At 60.2% G+C, this 15,734-nt stretch overlaps 4 protein-coding genes across 6 annotated transcripts; 1 reads left to right on the forward strand and 3 right to left on the reverse strand.

Moving 5' to 3' along the window:
- Positions 1–239: 239 nt before the first annotated feature.
- Positions 240–1,302, reverse strand: PDE6G (phosphodiesterase 6G). The gene is made up of 3 exons (XM_036094226.2): positions 1,157–1,302; positions 749–789; positions 240–316 (listed from the first exon to the last, which is right to left on the reverse strand). Exons 1-3 carry the CDS (start codon positions 1,300–1,302, stop codon positions 240–242), a joined length of 264 nt encoding a protein of 87 aa, XP_035950119.1.
- Positions 1,303–4,923: 3,621 nt separating this feature from the next.
- On the reverse strand, positions 4,924–6,463 carry OXLD1 (oxidoreductase like domain containing 1). The gene is made up of 2 exons (XM_036094213.2): positions 6,327–6,463; positions 4,924–5,505 (listed from the first exon to the last, which is right to left on the reverse strand). Exons 1-2 carry the CDS (start codon positions 6,384–6,386, stop codon positions 5,086–5,088), a joined length of 480 nt encoding a protein of 159 aa, XP_035950106.1. The 5' UTR covers positions 6,387–6,463; the 3' UTR covers positions 4,924–5,085.
- Positions 6,464–6,516: 53 nt separating this feature from the next.
- Positions 6,517–11,750, forward strand: CCDC137 (coiled-coil domain containing 137). Its single transcript, XM_036094153.2, has 6 exons — positions 6,517–6,731; positions 7,039–7,172; positions 8,451–8,673; positions 10,009–10,091; positions 10,206–10,285; positions 10,453–11,750. The coding sequence occupies exons 1-6, from the start codon at positions 6,532–6,534 to the stop codon at positions 10,669–10,671; spliced, it is 939 nt and encodes a 312-aa protein (XP_035950046.1). The 5' UTR covers positions 6,517–6,531; the 3' UTR covers positions 10,672–11,750.
- Positions 11,751–13,222: 1,472 nt separating this feature from the next.
- Positions 13,223–15,548, reverse strand: ARL16 (ARF like GTPase 16). 3 transcript variants are annotated; one of them, XM_078066266.1, is made up of 5 exons: positions 15,465–15,548; positions 15,206–15,263; positions 14,604–14,717; positions 13,961–14,076; positions 13,223–13,806 (listed from the first exon to the last, which is right to left on the reverse strand). In XM_078066266.1, the coding sequence occupies exons 1-5, from the start codon at positions 15,542–15,544 to the stop codon at positions 13,632–13,634; spliced, it is 543 nt and encodes a 180-aa protein (XP_077922392.1). In that variant the 5' UTR covers positions 15,545–15,548; the 3' UTR covers positions 13,223–13,631. The 3 variants fall into 3 exon arrangements, with proteins under 3 accessions (XP_077922392.1, XP_077922393.1, XP_035950100.1); XM_078066267.1 differs by having other exon boundaries at positions 15,206–15,273; positions 15,473–15,507; XM_036094207.2 differs by lacking the exon at positions 15,465–15,548 and having other exon boundaries at positions 15,080–15,218.
- Positions 15,549–15,734: the final 186 nt, after the last annotated feature.

The following is a 15,734-nucleotide window of genomic DNA, read 5'->3' on the forward strand; positions in this document are numbered from 1 at the left end:
GCCAGTGTTTCTGGAAGCTAAGCAGGGCCTGACCGGCCCCAGGGTGTCCTACAGGGAGCTGGTGGGCTTCTGGTAACTGGCATCTGGGGGCCTGAGGTTGCCACCCTGCAAGGGTCTCCAGACACAAACTGGGCAACCTGGACACCCTCAGGGGGCCGGCCTCCTCACAGGAATCCTGAGCAGGGGCAGTGGCGGGCAGCAGGGGGTATGGCCCTGAGGTTCTGGGTCAGGCTCTGGAGCTAGATGATGCCATACTGGGCCAGTTCGTGCAGCTCCAGGTGGTTGAAGGCCTCCCATGGGCAGATGACCGTGATGTCTGCAGGAGAAGGAACAGTGGCACCAGGAGGCTCCTGGCCCCAGGGGCCACCACCCCCTCCATGCCCTGTTGTCTACACCCCAAATGGTGAGAGCAGAAGTCCTGGGTGGGGAGCCCTTCCCCCAGGGCACGCCAGCTTGAGGGTGTCGAGTGGAAGAGGATGGATGCAGCACGCCAGGGAGGAGAGAGGGGGACAGCAAGGCATCCTTGTTGCTTTCCAGCCCCCCAAGTACCCGGTGAACCCACTGAATGGGAGCAGCCCCACCTCCGTGAGGCCTAAACCTTGATGTTGGGGCAGAGAAGGAAGGACGGGCTTGAGGCAGTGCTGTAGATAAGCTTCGGCTGGGGAAAGTGGAGTAAGGATGGGGCCCCAGGCGCACGGACAGGCGGGAGAGTGGGGGGGACCTGGGAAGACCCTGGCAGCCATCATACCTGTTCCCAGGCCTTCCATTCCGGGGATGTCGTCCCCAAACCTGCAGGACAGAGTGGTCAGGGCCAGTGGCCGGGAAGAGGGGAGTGGGGGTGCGTGGGGGCATACGTGCCCTTGAGTGCCAGCCCCTGGGTCTGCCAGCGCGCCCTGGCTGTGAGTGTGCAGGGACATACGCCGGCGGGTGGGCTGTGGCTGAGTCCCTGAGCAGCAGTGAGCGTGGTCTCCAGATCCATTTGGCAGTAACAGGTAGAGGGTGACAGAAGCCCCCGAGCCCTCCTGCCCCCCATGCGGAGGAATGGGGGCCCTTGGGAATGACCCCAGCCAGGGAAGGGTGGCCGAGCCCCCTGCTCTACAGTGCCCCCCCCACTTCCTGTGTAGCCTGCGGCTGGCCCTCCACCAGCTCTGCTTACCCTTGGACGCCTTTCTTGGGGGGCTTGCTCTTGAACTGCCTGGTTTGCCGCTGTTTAAATTTGGGGGGCCCTTTTCTGGGAGTGACGGGCCCCCCCGTCACCCTGGTGGCTGACCGGATCTCGGCCTTGGGTGGCTCCAGGTTCATGGCCAGGATGGCAGAGAGCCCACGGCAACCTCTGGCTTCTAGACTCCCTCACGCCGTGGGCTGGGCGCACACCAGGCTGGGGGGCTCCTGGTCAGCCCCTTGCTTCTGCCCCCCTTCCAGGTCTCAACCCAGCGGAAGAGAGGAAGTCCTGAAACAGGAAACCCAGGAGGCCCTGAGCGTGACCCCGATGGCAGCCCCCCGCCATCTCCACGTGGGCCTGCACCTGGGGTCAGGCAGCGGGAATGAGAGTACCAGTGGCCCCCCTGGTGCACCCCCTCAGCTGTCTCCCCTTCTGCGTGCCCCACCCCAATCACCGGGGTAGGGACACTCAGCCTCGTTCCTGGTGGCATGCTAGGCATCTGGCAGTGCCAACGAAGGGTGACAGAGAAGTGGAGGGCAGGGTGCCTGGCAGGGAGGGGTCTGTCTCAGGAGAAGTCCCGAGCTGAGCTGTGCAACCAGCCCCCTGCAGTTTCTTCCCTCTACTGGTAAATCCCCTGGCCACTCACTGTGCTTGGAGACTGCCCTGGGCACATAGTGTCACCTGCTGGTGTCTCTGAACCCACTGCATAGGGTGACCTCCCCTCTGCCTCTCCCTGGATGCCCTAAGCCCTGTTGACCCTGCTCAAGGGCAACTCGGCTTCCCCTAAGCCTATTAGCACCAGAGGGCGACTCTAATTCCTCAGGGCTGCCATAGCCTAGAAGGTTCTGGGGCTAAGCACAGGACACAGACAGGAGCCCCTGGCACTAGATGCCCCAGGCCCCACCTCCTGGGCCCCCTTTGCTGCTCCGGTCTTGTGGGCTACAGTGCCTGACCCCAGCCTTGGGCTACCACCAGCTGCTGGCTAGAGCATCAGGGCTGAGACCGGCTGGCGGGCAAGGCAGGCTGGGTGGTAGGGGTGGGCACCCAGTACCAGGTGCACCCCACCATGGACCTTTCCTCCCTAACATTCATCCTCCGTGCCAGAACCCGCACCAGCCAAGGAGGATGTACATGGGGTCCAAGGTGACCTGCACTGGTGGTCCCGGCAGCTCAGACCCCATCATGCCCACCCCTCACAGCCTAGATGGTGTAGGCCCAGCCAGACCCCTTCCCCAGTCCCAGGCCATGGGCCCGGTGCACACAGCCCTGACCCAGACGGAACTCCCCCCGTCAGATGCTGGCCTCATGGAAACCATGGTCCAAGCTCTCCCAGCTGGCCCAGCCGCAGTCCAGTCTCTGGCTGATGACCACTCAAGTTAGCTGAGAGCGTATGGCCTTGGGGACTGCCTGCAACCACCCTTTAATATGGGGGAGCTGAAAGTGACCGGCTGGGGAACCGCTCTGACTAGGACAGTGGACAGACTCCTGCAGATCCAGCCGTCAGTGTGGCGGTGAAAAGCCCAACAACTCCCCACCCTCTGTGCAGATATTCAACTCCCTTGGGTAAACGGCTGTCAAGAAAGGCGACTGGGGAAGGTCAGTACTCACCAAGCACTGGGCAGGTCTCAGGGGGCCATGGGTGTGAGTGGCCAGACCTCCCTCAGCAGGGGGCTGGCTGGGCATTTATCCTGCTCTTGGGTAAGCTGATTAGGATCGTCCTCTGACACGACACTAATGAGATTGTCAGGGCCACTCAGGAGGGTGGCAAGAGGGCACCACCACTGAGGGTCAGGGAGATGAGGGAAGGGGCTCAGGGGCAGGCAAGGGCCTGGGGATGGGGTCGGGACGGAGATGGGATGTGCCGACACAAATGCTGGACGGGCAAGACTCACTCCTGAAGCTGCTCCTCTTGGAAGCCAAGAAGAAACTGCACTGGCTGCCGTCCTGGGTCTCCCCATTTTCAGTTCTCTGACCTCTAAAGAATCTGCCTTCATGGCTCCCAAAGTCCCGTGTAGTCTGGTCACTATCTACCTCTTTGACCTTACCTTTTATCCCTCTGCCTCGCTCTCCATGCTCCCAGACCCTTCCACCCCAGGACCTTTGCACCCGCTGCTCCGTCTGTTGGTATACTGTGCACCTCTCCTGGTTCCCTCAGCTCCCTCTTCCTGGGATGTCAGAGCTCTGCCCCAGGACCATTTCCTCAGGGCGACCCCTCAGGCTAGACCAGGAGGCCTATCTCATAGGACCGCACGGCAGCTGATATAGTTGTACATCGGGTAACACTCGTGGTAACCTCTGTCTTCCACGTTAGAGTGAGTGTGGCAGGTGTTCCTACCGGACCCCAGTGCCAGACACGTCACAGGTGGTCACCCGGCGCCTGAGAGACGAACGAATGAGCAGACAAGACCCGCACCTGCGCGAGTCTCGGCGAGCCTGGTGCTGGGCTGCACGGGCATCCTCGACCGCCGCTATGTGGGGGAGGAGTCCGCCTCGCTGCAAGGAGCCAGGCCAGCGGCTGCCCCTGGGGACAGGATGTCGCTGTGACTCTTGCATTCCCCAGTAGGGCTGACTTAGTAGGATCCTTCGGATGTACGCATGTACGTGTACCCAGGTCCATACAGGAAACCCTTATAAATCTGAATTTTGGAGAAAAATACGGAAAACCTCTTCATCTCTGAGATAAGCCACCCCTTCACAGAGCCTCAGAGCCTGCCAAGCTTTGCTGTGCTGCTGTCCCTGGAGGAGAGCTTTCTCTTTCTGGGACGTTTTTGAATCTGTATGAGGACACGTTAAATGAGATGCTGAGATACAGCCTAATAGATTTGTGTCACCATAAACCCTGTTTCTGGAGGGCACGCAGCTGTCCAGAAACACAGCCTGAACCACGGGTGTCTTAGGCACCGTGCTTTGCTTCCATTCTCTTGCCCACACATTTCTATGTGATACACCAGCTTTCTGTTAAAGGCCCCTACCTGGGAAGGCCTGTTTATCAGCTCAAACCCCTCATGAATTTATGCTAATCTTAGTTTTTTCTTTAAATGAGGAGAGATAAAACACGCACAAGTTCCTTTAACCCCTGCCCCATCCAGGCCACTGGTATCAGCGCTTGGAAGTGTTGGGGGAGGGAGATAAGATGGGACAATTTCCATGATGGGGGTGAGCAGGAGATGGGGACGGGCAGTGAGGGCCCTAAGATAAAGTTCTTCCCGGGCTGAATGGTCCCGCGGCCCGGTCTGCAGCCAAGGACCAGGCTAGTGCCGGGAGGCTGATTCTAGGGCTAATGCTGGAGGCCTCTGGGTCCTTACACCCTGATCAACTGCCTCGATCATCATGTCTAAGTGGGTTGGAAGGACTGGAGGCTCAGGCCCCTGCGGGCTGATCTACAGCTTTCTACCTGGCTGGTGAATGGGTATCTCCCCAAGGAGCCCTGCAGCTGGAATAATGGGGCCCTTCTCAGGCTGCCTACCGGTGTTCATGCCTGCCAAGGACTTTGCCAACAGCAACTTCATGGAACCAGACAGTCCTCCCTCTGCCACTGAGAATAACCAGAGCTGACCTTGGGGCAGGACTTCTGGGGTGCTGGGACATGGAAGGGGACTCCTGGGGTCGTCGTCACGTGGATCGTCAAAGAAATGGAACTCACTTCACCCTTACAGGTTGGTGAAAGCTGCAGGCTCTCAATAAAAGTTCAACAGCAAGCTGCACCTGCTTTCTTTGACAATGGAACGTAAGCCCTACAGAGAAGAACACAGAAGCCTCCGTCTAATCACCACAGACTTATTTATTCTCAGATAAAGTCATTAAATAATTCCTTCTATTCCTGTCTGACTCCGGCCTCACGAAGGGCCACGAGTAAAGCTCCGTGCTGCTTCCTGAGAAGGAGCTGTCAGGCTGGAGCCGGCGTGGGTGTTGGGCAAGTTGGCTCAGCCTCCACTCCTCACTCGGAGCTGGATCTCCATCCTGAGGAAGGCCTTGAGGTTCTCGTCAGTCACATGCTCCTCGAGGGCGGCCAGGGCCCTCTGGCCACCATCTCCGTAATGCCGCAGCAGCGCGTCTGCGTACTCCACCCACACACAGTTGGGGCAGCCACTCATGCAGCAGTTTGTGGGGGGCTGGAGCTCAGGCGGCAGGGGATACCGGGCTTCTGGGGGGCCCCCGCCAGGCAAGGACGACTTGGGCTGCCCTGTGCCATCTGCACCTGATTGAGAGCCCTCCTCTACATGGTCCTTCCCAAAATCTCTGTGGCCTTCACGGACTTGGACCCAGGCGTGCGGCCTGTAAAGAACGCTGCCGCCTCCAGGAAGCCTTTGGCACCGGTCCCAGCTGGAGGGTCGACATGGCCCCTAAGAAGACAGATGCTGGTAAGGCCTTGCCGGCCCCCAGCTCCAGGGAAATTTCAGCCTCCTGTGACTGGCAGGGGGCTCCAGGTGCTTCCCCGCTTCCTCATTTCCCAGGAGACCTTAGACAAGTTACTGCATCTGTAGACTCGGTTTCCCCTCTGTAAAGTGGACGTAAGGGCTGGAGAAATGGGTTCAGGGACAGGCACTGGGTGCACACTCCAGCAGATGGTGGGGGGGGTACCCTGGAACCCCACCTCCTTGGGCAGGAATGGGGGCCCGGTGGAAGCTTGCGGGCTGGGGCCACACAGCGGCTCCTCCCTCTCCAACCAGTGCAGCCGGGCGCCTTCCCCTCTGACCACGCTGAGACGCCCTCGGCAGTATCCCGTGAGCGCCGGCTACGTGCAGCCCCTTGGGGAAGCCGCAGTGACCGAGGAGCTCGTGCTCCTCGCAGGAGTTAGGCGGAATGAATAAGTAAGGTCAGGGCGGTGGCAGTCAGTGTGGAAGGCCCCGGAGACCCCAGAGCAGGACACAGGACCCTGGCGCCGGGGCCGGAGAAGGGAGGGAAGGCTGCCCGCGGTGCCCGGTGCGGGGGGGGGGGGGCTGCCCTCGGGCCCTTTGGGGGATGACCTGGGAGGAAGACAGGGATGAAGGGGCTATGCAAGGGATACTGCCGAACCGGCGGCCCCGCGCAGGGCGGCCCTTCCCGCGGAGCCGGGGCCAAGACAGGAACGACAGCAGAGGAGCGGGCCGCGCGTCTCCGGTCCCTGCCGGGCCCCCGCCTCCCGAACGCGCCCCGCCCCGGCCCCCGCCCCGCTGGTACTTGCCGGACCGCAGGCAGCGGCGGCCACCGTCCGGCCTCCCCCAACCAAACTCCGGAGCAGCATCACCTGCGGCCGGGCCAAAGGGCACGCGCGCCGCAGCCCCGGGCCCCGCCCTAGGCGGCGTGAGGGGCGGCCGCTCTGGCCAATCCCGGTCCGCCAGGGAGCAGCACCGCCCCAATGGGCGCAGACCTAAGTGCAGGAAGCGGAAATGGCGATCGTGGGGCGGGACTGTGCGGAAAGGCGGAAGTGGTTTAGTCTGGGAGCCCGCGGTGTGCGGATGGCTGGACCCTGGCGCCGAGGTGCTCCGCCCGTGGGGCCGGCGGGGCCTGGGGGTCCTGGGCGGCCGCAGGGGCGGCAGCAGGAGCTGCGGGGGAAGCAGCGCTCAGCGCCATGGCCCGGACCGCGCAGGTGGGTCTCAGCGCCGCGCAGTCCCTACCCGTGGGTGCGCGGGAGGCTCGGCCGGGTGAGCGGAGGCGTGAGGGTCTCCGGCGTGGCAGTAGCCACTTCCAGGGTCGGTCCCTGCCCTCCTGGGGCTCCGGGAGAGCCCCTCACCCCAGCGACCTGCGAGAACCCAGGTCAGGGGCAGTCTCCGGTGAGGATGCGCCCTCGCCCGGCGCCCCCGGCAGCCGGGTTCGCTTTCCAGGCTCAGCTTCAGTGTCTGATTCTGCTTATGCTGAACTTAGGACGCGTCTCACCCTCCTGTTCTCGCTCCCAGCAAAGAAAAAAAGAAAGTGAATTGCAAGCCTAAGAACCGGGATGAGCAGGAAATCCCCTTCCGGCTCCGAGAGATTATGAGGAGCCGCCAGGAGATGAAAAATCCCATCAGTAACAAAAAGAGGAAGAAACAAGGTAACGTGCAGGCTCATGCTGGGTGGCCATACAGCTCTGTGTGCCCCAGCCCACTTAATTGCCTAAATGTTTAATGGTGCTTCGGGCCGCAGAGATCCGCAGACACCCAGTAGTCAAGGTGCAGGAGCTTGTGGAGCACTGGCAGAAGGCTGGTGTCACCAGGGCCACAGAGGTGGTGGCAGCAGGTGGCAGTGTGGTTTCGGATGAGGCTCCAGAAGGAGCCCTTGGGGCCTCCTGTTAGGATTTTTGGTTCTCCTCCCAAACTAGTGGAGATCAGAAGTGATGGTGGGTTCAGATTGACTTTGAGAAAAGATCCCCGTGTAACAATTGAGGGAGTGGACAGGGCAGGCCAGGGAAGCTCTTGCTAGTGAGAAACGGCCGTTTCTTGGACGGGAGTGCAGAAACGATGGGGGGAAAGAGTGGATGTTTCCTGGAGGTTAAGGAGGGAGTTGATCAGGACCCCCCCCTGGAAAACTTACCTCTCCAACCCCTCATCCAGGGCCAGGTTGGGTAGCCACCTGTCAGCCTCTGCCAGAGATAACGCTCGGGGCATTTTGGGGAATGGAGTCCAGCATGATGGTGTTTTGTGTATTTACATTTGTTTTCCCAAATATGAGATTGTTTTTACATCAGTGCTGTTTTATAATTTCTTTGTAAACCTCATGCTTTTCGTTGGGGGTTATATGAGCGTCAGAGAGACAGTGACAGAAAGAGGCAGGGAAGGTGAGAAGTAGAGGATGCACACCGGCCCCAGCAGAAGAAACCACAGTTTGAACTGTGCTTTACGGAGCTGGCTCTTGTTTTTGGTGATTTAAGACATAAACTTATACGTGGTAAAGCAAACGGGTGTACGGTATGATGGACGGCACGGCCTCCCTCCTTGTCTCTGAATCCTGCTCTTTTGCCCTGAAAGAAAGCGCTGTTCATTTTCTGCTGTGCCTGCCCAAGAGAAATATCCTGGACATTTTCACATACTTAGGATGGGAAAGCTACATGTTCATTCTGTGCATTGCATAATGTTCTGGGTTTGTGCAGTGAAGTCTTTGCATGAAGATAGGGTAGTTATTCAACCACTCCCCCATTGATGATTAACATTCAGGTTCTTTCCTATTTTCTTTCTCAACCAAGCTGTGGTGGACATTTGTGACTTGCAGCAGTGGGCTGTGGGGCTCCCATCCACATGGGTGTCTGAGCTGCCCCCACTTGAGTCTGGTCTTCCTTCCCTGTGGCCCTGGCCAGCCTGGCACCACACCGCCTGACCTCTCCTTTTGGTCTCAGCCCAGGCAGCCTTCAGAAAGACGCTGGAGAAGGAAGCAAAAGGAGCCGAGCCGGACATCGCTGTCCCCAAGTTCCAGCAGAGGAAGTGGGAGTCTGACAGGGCCTATATCCAGCGAATGGAGGAGGAGGCCCAGCACGTGCTCTTCCTCAGCAAGAACCAGGTGGCCCGGCAGCCCGAGGTGCAGGCAGCTCCCAAAAAGGAGAAGTCGGAGCGGAAGAAAGCGTGAGTGGGGTGGGGTTAGGGGTCCCCTGACCGTTCTCTGCATCGATAGTGTTTTCTTCCTGGGGGAGTCCCACCCCACCCCGATTCAGGGGGAGCACAGAGAGAAGTGAAAACCTGTTTTTCTCTACGTCAGAGCTTTTCAACCCTGGGGGTTCAGGGAGTCTCCGAGCCCACGGAACTCTGAAGGGCCAGATTTGTCTTTGCCTTTCTCTGGGAAAGCATCAAAGGGGCCCAAGAGCCAGATGAGGTCAAGGGCCTGTTGCGCATCCTGGCCAGTTGCAATAGAGAGAGGGGAAAAGATGAGGCTGGTGGTCCCTCAGGAAGGCTTGCTGGCCACTGGGGGATCCCACGCAGCTCTGGGGTTCCCCTGCTTCTGACTGGCTGACACCACCTCCTCGAGGACCTGGACTGGGGTCCTTTCTGTGAAAGAAGTTTGAGGGCCTTCAGCTGTGCCGTCCACACCAGTCCTGCGACCTCTTTCAGCTCCAGTGCCTCATCTGTAAAGCGGGGATACTGGCATCTCCAGCGGGGGCTCGGATGAGGTCCTTGCAGGGCTCCTGAGGGCGGCATCTGGCACCAGGAGGGGGCCCACCGCCCGCTGTAGCTCCCCTGCCCCTCAGCCCTGGAGAAGTCTGGGAAGGAAGCCCTGTGCCACCTCCCTGGGCCTGTGGGCACGGGCGGGGAGGTGGTTTTGACAAACAAGGGCTTTTTGAGATGTTTCTGCCACAGCTGCAGCCTTTGAGATGGGCGGACCCAAGCGTTCATCGGGAGTGTCTGTCACAGCTGTGGGAGTTGGAGATGGTCTGCAGTCCCGTGGCACTGCCGCATCTGAGCGCTCTTTGTGCTCGTGGTCAGGCCAAGTGACCAAAAGTACATCACAGAAAACCTGAACCACGCACCATCCAGGGCCACAGCCACCCCCCAAACACAGCGCTGCTCTGCGAGACCCTTCAGATGCAGCAGCCCAGGCGACGCGTGGGGCCAGAGATTGTCTGGGGTGGGGGCCGCTCAGGGTGTGGAGCGACAGCCTGGCCTCTACCCGAGGTGCCAGGAGCACCCCCCCCCATTGGGACAACCCAGAACATCTCCAGACGCCGTCAGAGGTGCTCTGGGGGCACAGTCGCCCCTCCCCCAAGAATGTGGCCTTGGAACCCCGGAGGCCTGCTCTTCTGAGCGCCCGGCTGTCGGGGCCAGGCGGTCGCTAGAGTGGGGACTTGGCAGGAGCTCGCTGGGCTCTGCTGTGGGGCAACCTCCTGGGCATGGGTGACCTCCGCCTTCTGAGTCCCGTGAGATGAGACTTGGGGAATCTGAACGGCACTGTGCTTTCTTCCCCAGCTTCCAGAAACGGCGGCTGGATAGAGTCCGGCGGCGGAGGGAGGAGAAGGCCGCAGAAGGGCTGGAGCAGGAGCTGTTCCGAGGTAGGTCCTCCTGAAGCGATCGTGTGGGCCCCGGGCCTGTGCCTCGGCGGTGGGGGGCAGCGGATGGGTGGCCGCGTGGCCAGAGGCATCAGTTGTGTTCCTCTGCCCCTCCAGACACGGTGCAGTTTGGCGAGGTTGCCCTGCAGCCCCCAGAGCTGACCGCCCAGCCCAGGACGAGCACAAGTCGGGGTCAGGTAAGCAGGGGCAGCTGCCCTGGCTGTCCCCCAGGGCCGTGTGGTCCGGGGCCTACACGTGGGATGCCACGCTCTCACTGGGCATGCAGCTGGTGGACCAACATGGGCCCTTTCTTATGTCCCCTCTTTCCCCAACTGTGCCTCAACCTTCCATCTCTGTTCTTTAGCCTGGGAAGAAATCGCTGATGCTGAGGATGCTTTTGAGCCCTGGTGGCGTGTCCCAGCCTCTGACCACGTCACTGGCCCGGCAGCGGATTATTGGGGAGGAGAGAGAGCGGGCCGTGCAGGCCTACAGGGCGCTAAAGAAGCGGCAGGGGGCTCAGTCACCACAGCCGCCCTGTTCCCCCCACTTGGCTTCCAGGAAGAAGGCAGAGACGCATCTGTGACGGCGAGACCAGGGCCTCCACACCTGGGTTTGGGGAGGACGTAGATGGCCTGGAACACATGCTGGGACTCCCAGGCCCCCCAAGTACTCACTCTCCAGTGCAGAAGAGGGCTCCGGGCCTTTGCTCTCTCGTTTTTCCTCCCTAAGAGGGCTTTTCTGTGAGTGACCATTTGCTGGGCTGTCCCTCACAGAGCATGATCTGCCCCAGGTGCCCGTAGAGTGGCCAGCACGTCTGGGACACAACCAGTCGGGCACACCTAGCATCATTCATTGCAGCTGTGTTCTGAATACACAGGTCCAGGCTCACATAATCCAGGGCCGCTTTAGGGAGGACGATCCCATAATCCTGTCCTTCAATGCCAGTCCGCTGGAGACACTGCAGACTTGGTCAGCTGAATCTGTAACTGAAGCTCCGTGTGGTTCAACAGCGCAGCTCGGCTGGAAGCACAGGCCGGAGCAGGGGTGGGGGGGGCGGGGGTCAGGGTCTAGGCCACCGGGACCTGCTCCTGGCACCTTGTCCCTACAGAGGCAGGTGCAGCCCCCCCAGGCTTTCACTGGGATATGGAGACAGGACACCACCCACACCCAGTGGGTTTGAGAGTAGGTTTGTGTTCTCAAGTCTTTGGGGAAAAAAAGAGCAGGTCTGAAGCAGCTTGAGGGCAAGGACAGAACCCTGGCCCGGGACCTTCCCGAGGCTGAAAGGGTTACATGGGGAATTCCTGCCAACAGCAGGGCCTGGCAAGCTTTGACTCTCCCACCAGAGCCAAAGGAGGGAGCACCCAGATGTTACCAGTGTGATTAGCTGTGGGGCGCTGGGTGCAGGGTGCTGATACTGGAGGGTTCTCGGCAGTGGGACACGAAGGGGAGCGTCCTGCTGCTCACAGCCTTGTGAGGACAGCACCCGGCTCCTCCCTCGGGCTCGGACAGCTCGGGAACTACCACATCTCAGCCTTGGCCATGGTGGCCCTACAGAAAGTGTGGGGCAGTGTGCTTCCGTGGGATCCTTTTTTGCCTTTCCCTGTTTGCATCCTTTACAGTGTTTTCTGTTTGGTTTTTTCCAAATTAAAAACTTGAGTTGAAGCTGTGTTTGTGATCAGGGCTAGCGTCTCAGGGATGTGTTTCTGTGGGGGGGGGCCCTGTGCCCCGCGTCGGGTGCCCGGGACCCTGGCTGCCACTGTGCTGGCAGATCACAGGTGCCAGTGGGGTGGGCAGTGCGGCCGCCCCTTTGGTGGTTGGCACGCTTCCCACAGTAGGATTCCAGGATGTGGGCAGGACGGCAAGACTGGGGTGAACGCAGCCCCTGAGAAACACCCACGCTCCCGGACCCATGGCCGGGACGTGGCACGAAAGCAGGAAGGTGGAAAGGCATCGTGGCTGGAGGGGGTTTGCCTTTCAAAACCAGCTTCGTAGCTCACACGGAGGATGAAATCACCGCGGGCTTGTCAGAGTGTCCCGAAGACTCACCAACCCGGCCCAGGCTGCCTTAACCATGAGATGTCACCAGGCCCAAATCAGAGGAGCCCCGCGCTGGGGGCCACCCCCAGAGACGGAGCCAGGTGCCTGTCTGCTGAGCACGCACTGTGTCCAAGTTCTCTGAAGCAGGGGTGCCAAGTTGTCTGAAATCCACAAGGACTGCACCCCCGGGGTGGAGGCCGCTCGCATCTGTGGCTGCGCGACCTTCCCAGAGAGGAGCGCTTCCACAGGGTGGGGGGGTCAGGGGGGCTGGAGCCCCTGTGGCCCTGCAGGCTCTGCGAGAGCTTTTCTGAGGCATCATTTACAAGCCCCGCGTGAACACACACCCCTGCAACAACGGGGCCAACTGGAAACCCCGCGGCTGAGGCCGGGCCGCCGCGCTGCACGCCGGGACAGCACAGATGCCCGGCGTTCCTTCGCGGCCCAACTAGCCTCAACCGCCAGCTGAGACGGAGAAAGCCGCTTGCAGAAAACGCACAACCACACCCGGGAGGGGCTTCTTAACCGACCGCAGCGAGCTGAACAGTAGCCCCACGCAGACCTCTCCCTGTACCCTGGGAACACGGAAGCATGACCGTATTTCCAAAAAGGGTCTTTGCAGATGTAACGAGGGATCTCAAGATCATCCTGGATTCAGGGTGGGCCCTAAATCCAGTGACAGGTGTCCCGATAAGAAGAAAAGACCACATGAAGACAGAGGCAGGGGTTTAGTTCTGCGAGTCACAAGCCAAATTATATCGAAAAGTACCAGCAACCACTAGAAGCCAGAAGCAAGAAATGCATCCTCCGTCGGAGCTTCCAAAAGGAACCAACCCTGCTGACACCTTCCTGTCAGTTTTTTGGTCTCCAGAACCTTGAGCGTAAGTTTAGATTGTTTTAAGCCAGGTGGCAATTTGTTATGGAGGCCCTAGGACACGAATACACCCTTGTCCTCCCACAAGCCCCCTCAGCTGAAATCAGGGTGAGCTTCCCACGCTCTATCAGAGCTGCCCCCACTCTCGCCTACCTGCGGGACCCCTATGCCTTCCTTGGCGATGAACGTGCACTAAGCAGATGAACTAATGAAAACACCGTTCTCGTTCTGATTCCAAGCTCAGTTCTTTCCATGACAACGGCCTCATACAGTGGGGGTCACATCATCAGCCTGTCAGAGACTCTACAGAGAGCCCTGTGGGTGTGCAGTCCAAACACCTGTGGGAAGGGAATACATCCCGGGATGGGAGCAGGTCGCCCAGCCACCCTGCAAGCCTGTTGTCCTCTCCCAGCCCTGGGGACGATCTTTTCATTCGGAGGCCAGCTGTCAGGAGTTTCTGTAACCAGCGTTCCTCAGTTTATCTGTCACTGCAACTCAGGCCAGAAGCCCATCCCCTAGGCTTGTGCTGGGTCATCCTGTCCCTGATGAGAACAGATCGCTGCAGGCCAAGCAGGGCGGCTCTCTGGCCCTTCCACAGAGCCGGCCCGTCATGGTCTCCTCCCGCGGGTCAGCTGTCAGCAGCTGTCAGTCCCCAGGGTGTCCTGGAGCCAGTGCAGCACCTCTGCCAAGCCGGTGCCCTTGTGAGCGCTGACTGCCACTGTGCTGATGCTCTGCTTGGCACAGGCAATGATGTCCGGGAGTCTCATCAAGGACTTCATCTCCTCCACGGTCATGTAACAGGGCACATCACTACAGCGGAAGAAGCGCCCTGTCAAGGTGGGCTGCCACAAGCCGATCCCAACCCCCACTGTACCCCCCCATGAACCACCCTCCTGGCTTCGCTCCAGGGAACTCCTCGTGGGGGGACGCACCCCCACACTCCTCCAGGATGACAGACCCGTACATTTTATTGAAGAGTATCAAGACCGATGCTTCTGCTAGTCCTTCCGCAGAAAGGAGACCCAGGAGTTGCACGCAGGAGGCAGACAGCTGAGTGGGGTTAGCCGCGTCCATCATGAACTAGGCAAGAAGAAAATGCAGACCAGTGCCACCTGTGAGGAAGACAGTCCTTCCCGAACCCTCTTCTTTGGGTGTCGTGACTTGGCTCAGAAGAGCACAATGACTTTGAAACAAAGGACTCTGGGGTCAGCAGAAGTAAAGGGAAATGAGCTGCATGAGTGTGACCTGCTGTCACTTGTTTCCACCCACACGGGTCTCTACTGGCGTGGCCATCCGTGCTCCCAGGAAGGGTCCTGGGATTTGGGGCACAGGCCTTGCTAGCATGGAACAAAGCATGGAGAAGTCAAGCATAAAAACCCATGCAGGCGAACATCTCAGAAAGCAAGCATGTTGCTGGCAGAAAAGAAACACTTCTGTCTGGAGCCCCACATGAGCTTTCACGTCAGCTCTGGAACAGGAGCACTAGGGATCAAGCTGCATTCCCAAAAGGAAGTCCTTGACTGGCCCAGGAACCCAAACTCCAGCCTGTATGGAGTGAGGTCCAGCACTGCACGATCCCTAAACAAGTTCACGGGATCATGACCTACTAGGAGACAACGGCAGTTTCCATAGTAGCTGGGCCAGATGGGGCCCATGCACCCCCCCAGCTCCCGGATGGTAATCTTTCTTGGAACCACGATGTCAGTAAGGTCGGTGCCCACCTGTGGGAAAAACCAGAAAGCATTAAGGACACAAGCTCCTTCCCACTGGGAACTCCTGGAGAGAAACGTGCACTGCCCTTTACACTGATCTAAACCCCAATACGCCCGTTCTCAAGGGCTCAGACCCTAAAGCACAACCCTAAGCAAGAAAGGCTAAAGTAGCTTCCAAAGGTCCACGCCCTAACCCTCAGAGCTGGCTGTGGCCGCGCTCCAACACCCATCAGTGGGATTCGCCTCTGGGGCGACCAGAGAAAGCAGTGTGAAGAGTGGGAGGGGCGGGCGGCTCGGGGCCCTGCCATGCACCCACGTCCACCGCAGCTCTGTCCCAGGAGGCAGGCTCCTTCCCGGGACACCCCGCTCACCTCCCGAGGGTTGCATTAACACACTGACCCGCCGGACTCCAGCTTCCACTTAAAACCACCCAAAGCGCTTTGCAAACCGTCAAGGGTACCCGTTTCTGCTAAACCTGCGGGACAGGGGCGGCCTACCGTGGGCCGCGTCGGGGGAGGATCGCCCAGATCGCCCTTGCCATCGCCGGAGCTCAGCTGTGTGGGCAGTCAAGGATCCCGAGCCGGGCAGAGAACGCTGGCGGCGGCCGGACCCGCCCGGCCCACCCAGCACCCCGCCCCCGGGACCCCATCCCCGCTCCCCCGGGAGCACCCCCACGCCCGCACCGGTCCCCTGCCCCCCCCCACTCCTGGCCCCCGCCCCCCCCCACTCCTGGTCCCCGCCCGGCGCGGAAGGATATTCAGCAGTCTTTTCACCAACAGCGTCTTCCCGACGCCCGAGGCCCCCAGCAGGAGACACATCACGGCCCCTAACTCCATCCGGGACCCGTAGCTCGGCGCAAGTCCCGCCCTCCACCCCGCTCTCATTGTATAGGCTTACGTCCGAGCTGTTCATTGGTTCTCGGCGCTCACCGTCTCAAAATGTGCAGCCTGCAGCCCAATCGGCGCACAGCGTCTGGGGCGAGCAGAAAAGCCCGCCTCCTCGCGGCTCGCGCCCTGGCCCTGCCCG

This window comes from Halichoerus grypus, chromosome 2 (assembly GCF_964656455.1).
Source record: "Halichoerus grypus chromosome 2, mHalGry1.hap1.1, whole genome shotgun sequence".
Classification (NCBI taxonomy): domain Eukaryota; kingdom Metazoa; phylum Chordata; class Mammalia; order Carnivora; family Phocidae; genus Halichoerus; species Halichoerus grypus.

What these genes read in the sequence shown, in the direction of transcription:
- ARL16 (XM_078066266.1), bottom strand. Translation starts at nt 15,544, where the DNA reads ATGGAGTTAGGGGCCGTGATGTGTCTCCTGCTGGGGGCCTCGGGCGTC. An exon ending in TTGGTGAAAAGACTGCTGAA is followed by an intron (nt 15,264 to 15,464) that starts TATCCTTCCGCG and finishes ACTGCCCACACA; the next exon opens with GCTGAGCTCCGGCGATGGCA. An exon ending in CTCCCCCGACGCGGCCCACG is followed by an intron (nt 14,718 to 15,205) that starts GTAGGCCGCCCC and finishes TTTTTCCCACAG; the next exon opens with GTGGGCACCGACCTTACTGA.
- OXLD1 (XM_036094213.2), bottom strand. Translation starts at nt 6,386, where the DNA reads ATGCTGCTCCGGAGTTTGGTTGGGGGAGGCCGGACGGTGGCCGCCGCT. An exon ending in CCGCCGCTGCCTGCGGTCCG is followed by an intron (nt 5,506 to 6,326) that starts GCAAGTACCAGC and finishes CTGTCTTCTTAG; the next exon opens with GGGCCATGTCGACCCTCCAG.
- PDE6G (XM_036094226.2), bottom strand. Translation starts at nt 1,302, where the DNA reads ATGAACCTGGAGCCACCCAAGGCCGAGATCCGGTCAGCCACCAGGGTG. An exon ending in CCCAAGAAAGGCGTCCAAGG is followed by an intron (nt 790 to 1,156) that starts GTAAGCAGAGCT and finishes TCTGTCCTGCAG; the next exon opens with GTTTGGGGACGACATCCCCG. An exon ending in AATGGAAGGCCTGGGAACAG is followed by an intron (nt 317 to 748) that starts GTATGATGGCTG and finishes CTTCTCCTGCAG; the next exon opens with ACATCACGGTCATCTGCCCA.
- CCDC137 (XM_036094153.2), top strand. Translation starts at nt 6,532, where the DNA reads ATGGCGATCGTGGGGCGGGACTGTGCGGAAAGGCGGAAGTGGTTTAGT. An exon ending in GGAGCAGGAGCTGTTCCGAG is followed by an intron (nt 10,092 to 10,205) that starts GTAGGTCCTCCT and finishes CTGCCCCTCCAG; the next exon opens with ACACGGTGCAGTTTGGCGAG. An exon ending in CGAGCACAAGTCGGGGTCAG is followed by an intron (nt 10,286 to 10,452) that starts GTAAGCAGGGGC and finishes TCTGTTCTTTAG; the next exon opens with CCTGGGAAGAAATCGCTGAT.